At 33.6% G+C, this 18,110-nt stretch overlaps 1 protein-coding gene across 2 annotated transcripts in view; it reads right to left on the reverse strand.

The window, feature by feature from the left end:
- Positions 1 to 14,021: 14,021 nt before the first annotated feature.
- LOC145292067 (uncharacterized) overlaps positions 14,022 to 18,110 on the reverse strand; it is a 105,302-nt gene continuing 101,213 nt past the window's right edge. For both annotated transcript variants that reach the window (XM_080138120.1, XM_080138122.1), the window contains exon 13: positions 14,022 to 14,125. In XM_080138120.1, the coding sequence (XP_079994246.1) occupies positions 14,048 to 14,125 (78 nt within the window). In that variant the 3' untranslated portion in view covers positions 14,022 to 14,047. The remainder of the gene's footprint in view (positions 14,126 to 18,110) is intronic.

Here is an 18,110-nt window from a genome sequence, read left to right on the forward strand (position 1 = left end):
GACACAAATTTTTATTCGTTCTTCATTGCAAAAAAAGAAATGCCTAATTTGCCTCTGAATAGAGCTGTTAACACCTCGAAAGATAATAGTCCTTTATCTTGAGCAGGGACTGGAATTCAGGTTCAGCACTGTTCGAAGATCGGATTAATTAGAATCGTTTGAATGGGTTGGTATGATGCCTTCTGATGAAAGATTCAATTCTCGACTTGAGTCGACATCACAGAAGTTAATAAGGAATGTTCATTTGAATGAAAAGTCATTAATGACAGGTCATTAATTCTGACCTTAAAAGTGTCTGGGAGACATATAATAACTTAACCTAATCATTTAGACTTTAAAATAAAGTCTCAAGGAGATGAAAGGTAGAGACACCCAAATGCCTCATATCCAGAGAGAGTTGAGTTCCATGTTCCTTCTCTGGCTGCTTGTCTGAAACTACCTGAAAAAAGAAAAGGCATTCAAAGGGTCGCCAAGCCCATCGCTTAACGGTTAAAATCTCGACCAATCTGATTGGTCTAAACAAAGACAGTGGGTGGGGGTGGCCAATCAGCCAATAAAGGGCCTGCTTATAATTGTAGAATTTCTCACAATGGTGACACCTAAATTGAAGATGAATTTTTTTTTAAAGGAAGAAATTTTTATGATGTACTGTTTTATGTTGTTTTACAAAGAGGTGAGGTTACCACATATCAAAGCCTGGGGGGCACTCGAGGATAAGGGTTAATGTGTATATAGTAGTCATTGGACAATAGCATAGTAATCGTTTGTGGTGGAAATTTGGTATAATCAGATGGCGGACCTGTACAAGAATGTCCACCCCCTAAAAATGCATTTTTTTGGGGGTGGTTTAGCTTTGTTTTTCGACGATTATCATAGCTTATAGACTTAAGTATTATATTAGCACGAAAAAATTTTGAAAAAAAAATTAATTTAATGACTTTGAACAAAGGGGTTCTAATCACGTGACACAATGGTACAGAAATGGACAGTAAGTCAGGTAGCAATGAAGTAGGGCGTTATAAGAAGAAAGTGAAATCCCTTCTTAAAACTCATTAATTTTTTTTTTTTTCAAAATTTTTTTCTGTTAATATGATACTTAAGTCTGTAATCCATGATAATCGTCAGAAAAAAGTTTTTTTTTTTAAAAGGTGAAAAACATGCTATGTTAGGGGGTGGCCACTCTCATACAGGTCCACCAATCAGATTATTTACAAGGACGGTTCAATAAGAACTTATTTATGTTGGACTTGAAGACGACGATATTGTAGTCTGCTGGAAAGCAGACAAGCAGAACAGAGTTCCACAGACGGGCAGTTCTAGGAAAGAAGCTTTGTTGATGGAATATATTGATAGTGATTTGGGCTAGATGAGTGTTTTTGCGAAAGATTGGCAAGTGGAGATCACAGATTGGAGCTCAGTCGAACACTTGCCATATGAATGTTATCAATGATCTTAATGTAAAAGTTTGGCACTTCTGCATGGCTGTTACATGAAGCGAATGTTTGTATTTTAGTTTCAAGAACCGCTGACAGATGTTGCTTGTCAGGGGTCGATAACTCTTCCTTTTCTAAAAGTTAGTGCAAACCAAAATTATATTTTTATATATTTTTATACAATCTTTCTGTACAAAAAAACAACAACAAATTATTCTTAAACCTCTATAAATGTTTTATTTTTTTTTAAATTATATTTTGCTACATTTTTATATAACCTTACTAAAAAAAAATAATAATTCTAAAAACAATCTGTAAATGTTTTATGTTTTTATCATGTTTATTATTTTATTTTCAATTATGAATCACTCATTGAAAAAAATATATATATATTAATACATTAAAATTATATTTTGATCCAGTTTTTATACAATAAATGTTTCAATTTTCATACATTTTTCTGTTATTTATTTTGCTATTATATATTTTTGCGTTATCGTAAGCACTTGTTTATATTTGAGGTTCATATAATGGCCGCTAGATGGCAATTCTCTTTTTAAGAACAAGGGTCGATAACTCGTGTCTGATGATAATATGTAACTGTCATACAGAAGTAACAAAAGTTTTAGTGGATATGCTCTGTCAGAAATTTAATTTCTTCCTTCTTTTCGTCGTTGTCTTTTATCTTTCCTCCCTTCTTTCCTTCTTTAACTTTACGCCTTTTTAACGAGCTGCTGCTGCTGAAAGAATCACGCCACAATTGGTTCTACTAAGAGATATTTTTCCCGCGAAAATTCAACAAGTGCACTAGAGAGCGGAGCGAAAGTCAGTTTTGGACAGAGATTCCACGAGGGTAACACGCAAGTTACGAGCTCTGGTCCTACTCAGACATTCAAGTCTTAAAAATAGTAAAAGTTATTTCATTGTTCATAGGAATGAATAATGAGTTTCAGTAAGAGTTGAATCAAGTTGGTTGACTCGAAAAGAAAAGAAAGAATCAATTCTAAGAAGAATTGATCTATAAACTGGACGCACGAGATGCGATTAAATGTCGGCGTGTGGAAACGGAAATGTCTTTCCATGTTGTAACCAGTGAGAATTTCATCTGACAAGAAGGACGAACGAAGGTTTTACCAAACAACATTGAGTTTTCAAATTCAAGGATTAATTTCAAAAGAACTTTCAAGGATTCTGTCACTGAAGTGAAGACAGATCGATTTGGAGTGGCGTGAAGAAAATATATATGTAAAAAAAAGAGACTCACACACATATATATAAAGATAAAAAAAAGAAAGGTTAAAAAAAAAACGAAATCATTGTTTTACGCAGTAAGTTCTCTTATTCTAATTTTCTCTTATTTCTGTACTCTCTCTCTAGTGTTAATTAAGCCTTTAATGCTTGCCATAAGGACATTTTTTGGCAGTCGAATTGGTGAACATATAAACTGTATTTTCTCTTGTAAATTGAACATATAAACTTTTTTCTCAATAATTGAACTTTGCAGCTTTGCTGCCTTCTTTCCCCAACCCTTATGCTTTCTTTTTCCCTCAATAAAATGTCAAAATTTTTTTTATTCTTAAAAGTATTTCCTTGTCTTTATTTTTTCATGTCCTGATTTTTCTAGGCTTATTTAACATGAACCACGTGGGATAACCTTCACGGGACTCAGTGAATAAATTTCCCGCAGCTCTTTAGGAAAGCCAACAAAATCGGTATATAATCCTCCAAAAATATCACTTCTCATATGGATTTGCAACAAAAATTCAATAATTTTCAATAAAATATTTGTTTACAAACGTAATATGCTGAACCAGGATGGTATGGATGGTGTAATATTCTTTGAGTTTTCCAAGTTTACTTTTTTTCAGAAAGAAAAAAGTTAAAAAATCAAGTAAGCATAGTTTCCCTTCTCATTATTAATATTGGGAAAACAATTGACAATTCAGAAAAACTTGGAAACATGTGAAATCTCAGTGTTTATTATTAACTACCCTGGGTGCCGGGATTTATTTGCTTCCCCACTGAGCAAATTAGGCACAAGGCCGTTTTTTAATGTGGAGAGAGAGGGAGGGGGAAGGGAAAGGGGGGACCAGCTCCCGAGAGGTGGGAAATGGGAGCTGGATAGTAACTGTGGTCTGTAGGGTGATCTCTACCTTGACCAAGTTCAGATATGTGGGGTTACCCCCACATATGGTCTTTGCTAGTCATAGCTTGCAGTATCTGTCGGAACAGATGGTATTTATTTGCTTCCCCACCGAGCAAATTAGGCACAAGGCCGATTTTTAATGTGAGGAGTTAAGGGGAAATGGGGACCAACTCCCTGGGGAGTAAGGGAGCTGGATAGTGACAATTGGTATGAAGGGTTGCCCCTACATTGACCAAGGTCTTATCTGTGGGGTCGCCCCCACATAGGGTCTTTGCTTGCAGTATCTGTCGGAACAGATACTACACTTTGATCCCGGCCAAAAGGCCGAGGAGCCCCCTAGCCGGCTTGACTACCCTGGGTGCCCGGGTGTTTGGAGGTGTGTGTTGAGCAAAAAAATAAAATAAATAAATAAAAACAGTGGTAGCAGGCGCGCTCGAACACATCCTGTGAAGGAGGAAAAGAATGTGAAAGAAAACAAAAAAACATGCCTTTGCTATTGCGTTAAGAATAGCAGGTTTGAAAACACTTTTTAAAGATCATGTCAAGCTGGCCTAATGGTTATAGTACTTGACTCGCTGTCTTTAGGTTTTGGTTTCAATCTCAGCTCGAATTTTGCTTTTTTACTTACAAGAAATGAACTGTTTCGAAAAAAACATAATACTTGCATGCACATGTCTCAGTTTCTTTCTGTTTTTTAATTTTTTTTTACTTCATTTTCTTTAAAAAGAATTTAATATTATGTTTAATACCGGGCAATGCTGGGTACATCAACTAATATGCAATATTTTGACTTTAGTGGGGAAGCAAATAAATACTAATAAATAGGAAAAAGGTTTGCTTTTTTCTGTTGTTCTTGGCCTTTAGGTCAAGTTCAAAGTGTAGTATCTGCATCGATCCCGAGCATTCTCGCCCGATTACCATATCCAACGTCGTTGACAACATGAGGCCGCCGTGGAACAGGGAAAGACAAATGGTCTACGTTACGATCCTGCCTGTGGCGAGAATAGTGATTTAGACATCGCATCTGCAAGGTGGCCGGGGGGGGTCTTTTTCTGATCAAGATCTGATCGCTTTCTTTAAACACCAACTACGGATGGAGATCAGATGTAATAGAAGAAGGCTGCATCGTGTGGCATTTGACAAGATGGATACATGCAGCAAGTCTGTGTGTACGAAAAGGAGCCAAATTTTAATATGTGTTTCACGCCTAGGTGTGGAACACGCAGTTCCATCAAGTATAACTTAATCTTAAGCCTCTTTGCTAGCCGAGTGAGTGCTCCATCCCTCCCCAACTAGGAATCCTCCAAGATCCCCACTCCGTCCAAACTGCAATTTTTTCTTTCCACCCCTCCCCCTAAATTTCACCCATCTTAGATAGAAAGAAATCAATAACACCCCCCTCCCTCACCCACAAAATTTTCTTTTCTCCATTTTGTCCCATCTAGAGTGCATTCCTATCAACTAGACGGGATTGGGAGGGTCCTACTAACCACCAGTGTATTTTTTCTTCCCCCCGCTCTCAACACAAATGAATTACTGTATTACCTTTATTGTTATCTTTTTTGTTTTTACATGTTAATAAAAAATGTTTTAAACAATTGGGTGCTAAGTAGGATGTCCCCCAGTATGAAAGGGTGAATGCGGTATTATGGTGGAAGAAGATACAAGCTAAGAGAAACTTTTGTTTAGTTCTGGAGTGACAATATTGACTAACGACCCCCATCCCCCCCCTTTTGAGTTGGCCTTGTGCCTAAGTTTTTTGTTCAGTTTGAACTTACTTTGTAATTTAAGCCTGAATAAAGGATTTAATATCTCAAAGTGTAGTATCTGTTCTGCTGCTACTCTTAAGGTAATTGGTCTGTCAATGGAGGGGAAACCGTCTATACTGAGACAATTATCATTTTTGGTCCCTACCAGTGCCCCTTTTGCATTTTTTTTGAGGGGGGGAAGCTGGTTTTTACCCTTATTAAAAACGACATTGTGTCACATTTTGCTTTTGTAGGATAAGCAAATAAATACTAATAAATAGATGGAAGGGTTTTTAATATGCATATCGATATACAAAAAAATGTTTATATATAAACTGTGTCAATCGCTTTATTGCAGATTAGTAAAATATCAATATTTCACTAAAAAAAATCACAAAAAAATTAAACCTGTATCATCAAATAACTGTTTCAAGGTTAGTTATTTCCCCAAATTTAATTCAAATCAATGCATTATTCACGAAGTTATGACATTTGATTTATTATCAAGTAATCTATACTGTCCATTGCTTTATTGCAGGTCTTTTAAAATGCCAAAAAGGGGCGATTAACGGTTATTGAAAATGAAAGGATTGTTGCAGGACTCGCAGAAGGATTGTTCATCAAAGATTCAGTTATGGAGCTGGAAAGGGACCCAAGAACTTTGGCTTCATTTGTGAATAACCTCAACACCAAATCCAGAAAGGATAATGGCACCAGGAGAAACCATTCACATCGTGATATTTGGAAAATTCATAGGGAAGTCAACCGAAACCCAAACAGTACCAGTGCTTCCATTTTCACAAGAGCTGGAATCACTCCATGATCCAGGCAGGCCCGATCTAAGGTGTTGAATGAGATGGCAAGGAACATCAAAAATATTTCAAGGCCTCCATTGAGCAAACATAGGGAAAAACGAATGGCTTGGGCACAGAATTACATGAAAATGGATTTCCAATGTGTCCTATTTATAGATGAGACCCGGGCTACTCTTGACGGTCTGAATTGATTGGCCAAAGTTTGGAACTCGAACAGAACTCCAACCCCTTACAGAGTTCATCACCAACAAGGAGGTGGAGGTATGTTTTGGGCGTGAATCATTGGGGAGAAGTTGGTTGGACCATTCCATGTTCCAGAGGGTGTAAAACTTACCAGCAATGCGTACATGGCCTTTTTGGATAAACATTTGTCATCATGGCTAGATGACCTACCATTATCACGTTTTCAGCTGATTTTTATGCATGACAATGCACTATCCCATTCTGCTAGAGCAACTGCAACCTTCCTTGAATCTATGGGCTTCTTTGGAGAAACCCTTATGAGATGATCACTATGTTCTCCGGATCTTAACCCCATTGAACATCTCTGGTCAATATTGAAGAGAGGTATTTATGAGAGAGGAGAGCAATTTACTTCAAAGGATGCCCTGTGGAGGAAAGTAGTTGATGTCACCAGAACCATAACTCCTTTTCAGATCAAGCAATTGACTTCTTTGGTGGACAAAAGGTTGTTTAAATGTATTTCAAAAAATGGTGAAAATCATTTATTTGAGGCTTAGCACCTAGGATGTGCTTTTGTTTATTATTCTTTAACAGAAAAATATAATAAAAAAATAAAGTTTTCATGATTAGACATTGTATTTTAGCTCTAATACAACATTTTAAGAGACTTGCAATAAAGCGATGAACAGTGGAAATTCCTTGATAAAGAATAAAATGTCATAACTTTGTCTCAAAGTGTAGTATCTGTTCTGCTGCTACTCTTAAGGTAATTGGTCTGTCAATGGAGGGGAAACCCTCTATACTGAGACAATTATCATTTTTGGTCCCTACCAGAGTGCCCCTTTTGCCTTTTTTTTTGGGGGGGGGGAAGCTAGTTTCATGACTTTGAATGAAATTTTGGGAAATAACTAACCTTAAAGCAGTCATGTGATTATACAGGTTTTATTTTTTTGTAACATATATTTAGTGAAATATTGATATTTTACTAATCTGCAATAAAGCGATTGACGTAGTTATATATATATATATATATATATATATATATATATATATATATATATAAAGGGGATTAGAACAACAGTCTAAAGAGCAGAGTTTATTTTAATGTATTAGTAAATTCATTAATACAATTAAAATAAAAGAAAACAGTGCTCGTTGTGATGTAGATATATAAGCTCAATAGGCATAGATATCCTAGAGATATTTTATTATTGAGTAAGAAGATTGATAATTTATAATTAACATTAAAAATTAAAAAATCGGTTTCATAAGGAAGAACAAACAAAATCAATAAATTGTAAAACATTGTTTCTGAAATGATCGTACAATTTATTGATTTTGTTTGTTCTTCCTTATGAAACAGATTTTTAATTTTAATTATAAATTATCAATCATCTTACTCATATATATATATATATATATATATATATATATATATATGTCTAAATTCATGTATCATCTAGTGGTATAAAATGTTTTTCTAATGATTGTATGCAGAGTGTATATATAAATATTTGTATATATGTCACAGTCATCTATATAACGTGTGTATATACATGTGTGTTCATCTAGTTTTTTCTATTCTTTGTTAAATTGATATGTGTATAGAACTTATGACGGTGTTATTAACAGATACAGTTTAACAACGGACATGTGACATGTACAACAGAAATGGACAACTAATAGTCTCGGGGGGGGGGGGCGGGTTAACATTGGGCCATTCAGAGAAACATACCTGGTCCATCTTTGGTCTTTATTAACAGCTTGTCAGAAACCTGCAATTGAAGATTCACACAACTCAAAGTTTTGGTGGTATATGCAGCAGCTTTATTTACCGGATGTCCCCCCATTGGAAAGCTGCAACGCTAGTCCTAGCCTATCGCTATTTCTGATCCTCTCTACTAGGAGCCATTACTATCAGTAGATCATCTTTCTCCCTCTCTCAACTCTGACTGACTCAAATGACATGTGTCTTTCAAGCCCTCTCTCCTAAAATCTACATCACTTTAAGTGATCTATACATAATGCTATGTCAGACTGTAGACATCAAACCTATTTTTAAATTATTGTGTTCTAACATTTTTTCCTATTAAAACATCTTAACATAATTTTATCTGTAAATATTTATTTTGCTATGATAACATTCTTTCTGGCATTCTATTTTTATAAATTTAATAACAATCATTATAATCATCGACCAGCATTGCCCTGCCAATATCTAAAACTAGCATTTCAGCCTGGTGTTGCCCGGGTGTTTTGAGGTGTATGTTGAGCAAAAAAAAAAAAAAAGCGGTCAATTTTTTTAAACTCTGACCCCTATTATGACCCCTTAACATTTGTTTTGGACTCAAATCAAGTTATTAAGTTAGATCCATGTCCAAGGAACATATATCTAAAACCGATTACAAAGATTTTCCCAAATCTCAATACTCTGTATATCAAATTTCGTGCCTGTAGACTGAAAATTGACAGAGTTATTGCATAGGGAAATGTACACAGACAGACACACACACTTTCACTATATATATATATATATATATAGATAAGTGGATTTCGGCAAACTCTACAAAATGACCCTCTGTCAATTGGAAATAAAAATGCAGGTGAATGAACTGACATATAAAGTTAACAGAGGTGGATTTTTTAATGATAATGTTCCATTAAACTAAAACTAAAAGTTAGTGATTTGATCAGGCATCAATTTGAGATGAGCCATTTTCTGTGCAGCTGCGCCTTTTGCTTTCTGCATGACACATTGTGGAATGAAGGGAGTTTTCTTTTGCCAGGAAAACCCATCAACTAGAAATGGGTCACAATTGTGGTTCAAAGAAAGAATATAATGAAGATTTTGTTTTCAATGATTCGAATATAGTTATAGTCTTAATAGCAGGGAGACCCAATGTTGCCTGGGATTGAATGATGCTCAATGAATATTTCACACTCCTATATTTTTATTGTTACTGAAATCCATGAAATCGCCCGGGAGAAAGCTTCACATGCCTCCATGCAGTAACTTAGTCTAAAAAATATGTCATTCTACATTGCACTCTAGAGAACATACTGTTTCTTTTATAAAATTATTTTATATAATCTCCTTTCCAGTTAACGAAAAAAAAAAAAAAATGAATAAATTTATTTATGGGGTTTGAACCTACATGTAATGCAAAAAAAACAACAACACAAATACGTAAATTTTCAAGTCTTTGCAGTTTATAAAAAAAAAATTAAGAAGATTATGTGCGGAGTTTGAACCTACAGACCACATCATACAAAAAACAAAAAAACACGCTACCAACTTACCCACAGTAGAATTTTCATGGCCCATTGTTCTATCATTGTTGCTAAGTGACGACATGGAAAAAATGGCTTTACCGATGATAGATAAATTAAAATAACGGTTTCGATTACGGATTATTGGGGGCATTCTTAGACAAAGCTTAATATCACTCCTAAAAACCTTAACTTAGATCACTCACTAAAGTTCTGTAAATTTTAAAGAAAATCTGTTCAGCCGTTTCAGAGTTTATAAGGAATGAACTCGCACACAGACAAAGTTGTATTTATATAATTGTAGAGATTCTTAGTTAATGATCATTGTTTTAGGACACATGATGCTGACATAATATTTGTAATTATTTCTGTTTTTGATCTTGTCAGGCAAAACTCTCAGTCTGCAAGTCCGTTATTTAACCTTGAGAAGGCAAGCACTGCTTGGAATATTCCAGTAAACATTGTTTAGAAATTGGACTTGTGGTTTTTGTTTTCGAGGGACAGGCACAGTGGATTGACCATGGTCAGTACAATGAACACACAAGGCATTATTCATAGTGATATTGATCTCTGTAAATATTACAAGCCCGGATTTTCAATCTAGTATCTGAAATTTCCTGAGTCATTTCAGTGTTAATTATCTTAAAAAGAGAAAAAAAAGACATAACAAACAAAACCTTTTTATGGAATTGAATTTTTTTTATTGCAATTTTTTAAATTAAATTAAAAAATTTTTTTTTTTTTTTTTTTTTTTTTACAATTCTGTCAATGACAATTCAGCTTAAATAAAACTGTATATCAAGATATATTATCTTGCAATATCTAGGTAAAAAAAATATGACGAATCTTTAATTCAGAAAAAAAAAAATTTTTCTTTAAAATTCTGTCAGTGACGATTCCGCTTAAATAAAACTGTACATCAAGATAGAATATTATTTTGCAATATAGTTTAAAAAAAAAAAATGATGAATCAATTTTTTTTTTTAGAAACTAATCATCATGTTCGGTTTAATATTTGCTAGCATGTGTTAGATGGCTTTTAGAACTTTATATTCAAACTAACCTATCTCTGGCCAGGTCTTTATTTATCCGAAGTCCATCCTTATCACTTCCTCCCATGTTTTTGTTGGCTTTCCCCAGTGAACTAATCCTGCTCCTCCATTGTTCTACATCTACTTGCTCAAGAACGCTCATCCAGTCTTTCAATGTGGCTACCACACTAGTAGGAAGGTGATGATGGCTCACTGGTTAACAATACGAGCTGACAACCTGGGCGTGCCAAGTTCAAATCCAGGTCATTCCACAGAAATACTTTCACTTAGGGACATTGGAAATCTTCACATGGTTCCTCCACTAAGTACCTGATATCCTTCTAGAAAGAATTCTTAATAGAAAGATATCGGGGAAACCAAATGCCAACTAAATCATCAGAAATGATGCTCAACAAACAAACCATATCAGCAGAGTATACCATTATATATCATGTAAATATATGAAAATAAAAATCGAGTTTTTAACTTAAAAATTATTTACGGATGATGATGGATTGTATATGATGATGATTAATCAGTAAATGGAAATAGAAAGAAGGAGAGAAAAGATGAAAGGATAGACCAAGACAACCAGGGGGATTAAGGGAGAAGGAGAGAGAAAGAGAAAAGAGGAAAGAAAAGTAAAAGGAGAGAGGGAGAGAGAAAGAAAGAGAAAAAGTATTGTTCTTTATATTTTCATATATTTATTCATTGTGTTTGGTTTGGTTGTTTTGTTTTATGGCATATCAACCATTTTTGGATTATTTAATGCCGAATCCAGTAATTTTGGAAAATATTTTCATGCTTCAAGTTCTTTATATCTTCAGATATTTATTCAGGGTGGTTGGTTTGGTTGCTTTGTAGAAGAAATTCGTTGTTTGCAAAACATGATTGAGTTTTGCAAAGAGAAAGTAAAAAGAAAAAAAAAGAAACAACAACATAAGCATTTGGTGCATTTTAAGTCAGGCAGCCAGTTGCCCCAAATAGGGGGCACTCTGGATGGGTGCAAAATTTGCTGTGATCAGATTCGTGAACATTCCCTTATTAAGGCATCTCAGTCAACCAGCAATAAAGCAATACTCCACTGCTAAAGGAGGTAATCCCTACACCAAAATTTATGCTAATTCACCCAGTATTTATTGTTTTTAAAAAATAAAATAACATTTTATCAGTGGAAGCTGTCGCCCGGCATTTTGAGTATTGCTATGGCCAAGAGACCATAACACAAACTTTTAACCTTAATAATACAGAAAATTCAGTGTGACAACTTCCACTGATAAAATTTTATTTTATTTTTTAAAAACAAAAAGTATGACATTTTGGAGTAAGGTCTTTTTTTTTTTTTTTTTTTAAACTTAAAAACAAAAAAGAAAAATGAACTTGCGTAAATTCTGGAGAAAGGTCTTTGTTTTTTTACTCTAACAGGTAAGTACATAATAAAGTTTTAGTACTATTTTCTTTTTAAGAGCAGTATTAAATTTTGGGGTTAATCTGAGGAATCCCCAAAACTGGTTTTAGTAGAATGACTAACTCTTAAACTTGATTGTGAGAATGATCATTTTTTGAAAGTTTTTACTCATGTTTTTAATAGTTATAAGAATATGAACGAGAAGGACAATCTCAGTTTACTTTAAAAATTCTGTTCAACCTACTCCCACTTGATTACTCACTACAAAAATCTAACTTCACTGAAGACAGCACCACTCACATTCTTCCCACACCTTTTGACGATAAGCTCGACTCCATTCCTACCAGAAATTTTCCAAAGGAATAATTTGCAAATTAGGAAGGAGGCTACACATTCATCCCTGCAGTGACTTAGTTTACATTGCACTGCAGAGAACCTACTGTTCATTTTATAAAATTATTTTTATACAATGGCTTGAATTAAAGTCTAAAATGCAAAAGTCAGGTATCATGGTTCAATTGTGTGCTACAGTGAAATATTCATTTTGAATGCATCCTTGTCTCATCAAAAAATCTACTGTTGATTTTTTACGTCAGGCTCTTCTGCTTGTACAGTGATAAAACTCTTACAATTACATTTGTGATATTTTGATCGAATATCATACTGTTCCTTCTTTAACCAAATGCTTCCGATTATTGATTTTGGATACTTATCAGAGACATTCCAATATAAAATCTATGTAAGAACACTGCCAAATACAAAGTATATATGTGCAAACAAAACAAAACATAAAAACAATAGGCCCAGCCGTTTCAGAGTTCATAAGGAATGAACTCATACAGACAAAATGCCTTTCATATATATAAAATTTCCACAATTGGAAAATGCCACATGCATACACATACTGGTCAATTACATTATACTGACCCAAAAACACAATCATGTTTGTTTATTTATTTATTTTTTTAAAAATTATTTTACTTATAATATATGCAATTGCCATATTTTTTCCATATATATATATACATATACACACACGCACTCTTAATCTCCTTTCCTAGTCTTTTTCACCATTTTTTTCTTTATTCTTTCTCTCTTCTTGACATTCACCCTCTCAATGAAAGACACTGGTCATATTATCACTTAAATCTGTACAACTGTTGCTCCATTGTTATTTACACCGAAGGTACTCAACTGAGCTCTAATCTTTGGTTCCTTCTCATAAGACATTTGTGGCAAGAACTCATTTTGCCCCCCCCCCCCAAAAAAAAGAATTATTCCGTCTTTGTTCATGTTCCTAGTGTCAGGCAGAAGTTCCATAGACAGAACTTATTTTGCAAGGGCTTTATGTTTATGGAACACATTACCATATAACTGCTTCCCTGCTGATTACAACTTGGTCGTCTCAAATCCAATGCCAACAAATTTATGTTATAAACTCCCCCATAAATAATAATCAGTTGATACCATTGATCAATGTTAATACTCTCATAGTGTTCCTCATCTTTCAGCTGATAATCGTTTTCATCTTACCAATCCTTATATATGAGTAGCTCTTGGTAATCAGTACCCCCCACACCCAAAAAACAAATGCTCCATTTTTCTTGATGGATTTGTATAATTAAACTGGACTAGTGGTATAATTGCATTGGCACACTGGTTTTCATTAAATCACTAAAGTTAAGTGATATAGATCCTGGCCAGTACCAGATGGGTGACTATTTATGAATGCAAGGTGCTGTGTGTCATCTCTGATGACTGGGATGTACATGCGTCTAGGGAATGCTCGTGATTCCCTATAACCCTATATTTGATATTCCCTATAAACTTCCTCTTTTTGAGGAAGACAGCATAGTCCTCCCAGAGCTACCACACTAGGTATTACTGGTTCGTTTAGCATGTAGGAGAGATAGAGAAAAATGATAGGTTATTTGAGACATTCATAACTATTTAAAAATTTTGATTTTTTATGAATAAACGTTGGGTGATAAGATGAACAAAAATATATTCTTTTTATTCATAACTGCTAAAACTTAAATTTAATATTTTACATTTAAGTTCGCTAAGTGAGGTTCTGTGTTCAGGCTCTTCCTGAAAAGAAAAAAAAAATACAATTAAATAAATCAAAATGTTGTTGTTAATAATAATAATAACAGCAGCAACACATTCAAAATAATATTGACCTATAGGATTATAACATTTTTTTTTAACTAAAAGCATATATACAGAAAAACAAGTCTCCAAAATATTTATTAACAAATTAAACACTCAAAATTTATATATATATATATATATATATATATAAAAATGTAAATTTGGTTCGTTAAAGTGAATAAAACCATATTTCTACGTTACCAATTTATTTGAAATTTTCAGACAACCCATCTTTAGAGTCGAGGGATGTTTTTATGTCATTAAAATAAATTTACCTCGCGAATTATTAAAATATTAAATAAAATATAAATATTTTTCGAAGTTGTTTCTGTGAGACTTGCCCGGTTTTATGTCTGGTAACTTCCGTTTCAACTACTCTCGAATTACAAAAAAACACTTACTCATGCAGAGAGTGATCCATGCTGAAATAATAACGTTATTATTTAAAAAGCCATTCTTAACATGAGGAAGGGAGGGTGTTTTGTACCTATTCTGTACTTTAACCTTACAATTGAATAAAAACATAAAACTTTAATTAAACGTGGGAATACTATTTTTAAAAAAATAGCGCGGATCACTCTCTGCATTAGCACACACACAAAAAAAAAAAATAAATAATCCCATATTTTAAAAATTTAAATTCATTTATGTACTTACCAATTTTTTAATTTTAAATTCCTTTATTTATGTTAAGGCTTTTCACTCATGAAACATTACGTTTTAATTGTTTAGTTTCTTTTCACGGCATTGTTTACATAAAAAAGTTTGTTTTAACTTTTTCTAAACTGTTTCATTTTTACGACATGCCTCAACGTATATATATATTATTCCTTAATTGGAATTTTTTATTTTGAGATGAGCATTTTTATGTTAATTTGTGAACCAATAAAAACAAACAAACAACAACTAATAAAGATGAGACTAATAGTCCGAAATAAAATAAAAATAAAAATTAACATGCCTCAACGTATTATAAAAACCCTAACCTCCCCATGTTAAAAAAAAAAAAACGCCCTTCCATAAACCTCGAAAGCCATTCTTAATATGGGGAGGTTCGGGGTGTTCATTCCGAAAGCCGTTTTAACATGGGGAAGTTAGGGTGTTTATAATATGCTGGGGCGAGTCGTAAAATTAACGAAGTTGCTATCTATTATTTATTGCAAAAATTGCTTGAAATTTATTTATTTGACAAAAAAAAAAATTACATTTTGGTACTCCTTGGGCGTTGAGTTCCATGGCGACCAGCAGAAAAAAATAATAGTTGCTCCCTTAGTCCCCCACCCCACCCCGCACATAACATTTTATTTACTGATGTTGCCGTAACTAAACGATTATTTGTCACATTTACAAACATTTATTTATTTATTTTAAAGAAAAGTTTTACTTTTTATGAATATTAAAAGAAAAATGGGTACTCATGCAGAGAGTGATCCATGCTGAAATAATAACGTTATTATTTAAAAAGTCATTCTTAACATAGGGAGGGGAGGGTGTTTTGTACCTATTCTGTACTTTAACCTTGCAATTGAATAAAAAAAAACATATCATAAAACTTTAATTAAACGTGGAAATACGATTTAAAAAATAGCGCGAATCACTCTCTGCATTAGCACTGAAAAATGTTACTAAGCATTTATTAATAATTTCTCACTTTTACAAACATTTGATTTTAAATTTCTTTTTAAATGACGACTTTTATCGATTTTTTTTTAATATCCCCCCCCCTAAATGGTGTTTATTCCGAAATGCGTTGTTAACATGGAGAGGTTGAGGGTGTTTATTCTGAAAGCCGTTCTTAACATTTGTGGAGGTGAACCTAATGTAAAATGTAAAAAAATAAATAAATAAATAAATTTAAAAAAAAACTAAATCATTTACTGATAACTTCTCACTTTTACAAATATTTTTTAATTTACATGCGCGGATGAACAAATTGTTGAATAGTGCGAAAACAAAACGTTTTTGTAATAAACTTCGGGATAATTTTTTGGGTAAATATTTACATTTAGGTCCACCTCAACAATTTTCTTTTTTAAATGACGACTTTTATTGATAAATAAATTTACTTCTCCGCAACTTTTATTGATAAATAAATCTACTTCTCTGCCACGGGCATTGAACCCCTCCTTTTTTTTTTTTTAATAGTATTTTCGGGTGGGTATGCTGACAACAAATATCAGTTAAATTTTGCAAATAGCCCCCCCCCTCCCCTCCAAAAGTGATGTTTATTCTGGAAGCGGTTCTTAAGATGAGGAGGTTAGGGGGGGGTAATTATAAGGTGGACCTAATCTAAAAAAAAAAAAAAAAGAAAAGTTTTTTATGCGTACATAAGCAACTATTTTTTTTATTAACTTTTTTTTTTTACTTTTTTATTTAAAAATTAGTAAATTTCAATGAATAGAATAATAAATCATTTATCATTAATATGTGTTTTTGGTTTTATGTTGAATGAAACTTTTTTTTTTTCATTACAACAATAATGAACCAATTTAAATCTTCCGGCATGCGTTTAAAGGTTACGAAATTATCGATAAATCGTTTAGTTACTAAGCCAACGTTAGTAAATAAAAAAAATGTTACGTGCGCATGCATTAGCCTTGACTAGGGGGGGGGGCTAAGGGAGCCACCATTAAATAATTATGCTGGTCGCCATGGAACTCAATGCCCAAGGAGTACCTAAAGTGGCACTTATGTTATCGTGCTATTTTTTAAAATAGTATTTTCATGTTAAATTCAAATTTTACAATATGTTTTTCTTTTATTAATTTGTTAAGTGAAAGTACAGATAACCCGGTCGGTTTCTAATGTGAGGAAAATCTAGCCCCCCCCCCTAAAAAAAAAAGGGTACTCTGGATAATAACAAAACATTAAAATTGCCTCAGTCTCGAAAGATTTCTTCTCTACTGAACGAGGAAAAAAACGGTGAAGTGTAGTTCACCTTCTGTTTCTCTCTTCCTCTCTTAATATCTCTCTCTATCCATCTCTCCCTTTCCCTCTCTCAATCTATCTTTCTCTCTATATCACCCTCTCCATCTCACTTTGAGCCCCTTTCTCTATCTAACTCCCTCTATCTCTCTCCTTTCCTCTGTCTCATCCCTCTCTGTTTCTAACTCTCCCCCTCTCTCTGTTTATCTATCAATCCCTTTATCTCTCTATCTCCTTCTCTATTTTCCTCTCACTTTCTCTTTTCTATCTATATATCTTCCTCGCTATCTGTCCATCTCTAATCCTTCATCCTATTTTAGTCTCCTAAATTAATTACAGTGAATAAGGCATTGTCAAAACATGGATAAATCCTATTTTAGTCACCTAATTTACTGACTGTGAGAATAGAAGTTATTTGGAAATTACTGCTACCTTGAACAGCACCAAAAGTAACTGGTAAAACCTTTCTAATTAAATTGATTTTGGCAGCCATTTGGTAACAAAATGGCATAGCCTTAGCCCTTGCTGCATGAGGAATACCTGCGACCTTGCTGCCAAGTAGAAGAATTATTTATTCTACTTTAAAACATTCAATTTTTCAAAAATCTCATGTTCGACATCTCCAAAACATCCAATATGGGGAAAAATATTGCAAAAATACAAACTTATTGTTTAGGATGAATGCACAATGGTACGCAAAAAATCACTTGAGGCTCTTGGTCGATCCTTGCAAGATTTGCGTGGCAATGTAAGACCATTTGGGAATGCAGTAACATTGCTTGCAGGAGATTTCAGACAAATGTTACCTGTTATTCTTCAATCAACACCAGCAGATGAAATAAATGTTTGCCTCAAATACTCTACTTTTTTGTTCCATGTGAAGACATTAAACTTAACTCAAAATATGCACGTCCAGTTGCAGACTGTTCGATCCGCACAAAAACTTTTGCATCACTTGTGGGAAATTGGGTACGAAAAAGTGCCAATTGATCAGAGT

This window comes from Euprymna scolopes, chromosome 13 (assembly GCF_053919585.1).
Source record: "Euprymna scolopes isolate OS-2025 chromosome 13, ASM5391958v1, whole genome shotgun sequence".
In the NCBI taxonomy this organism is placed as follows: Eukaryota; Metazoa; Mollusca; class Cephalopoda; order Sepiida; family Sepiolidae; genus Euprymna; species Euprymna scolopes.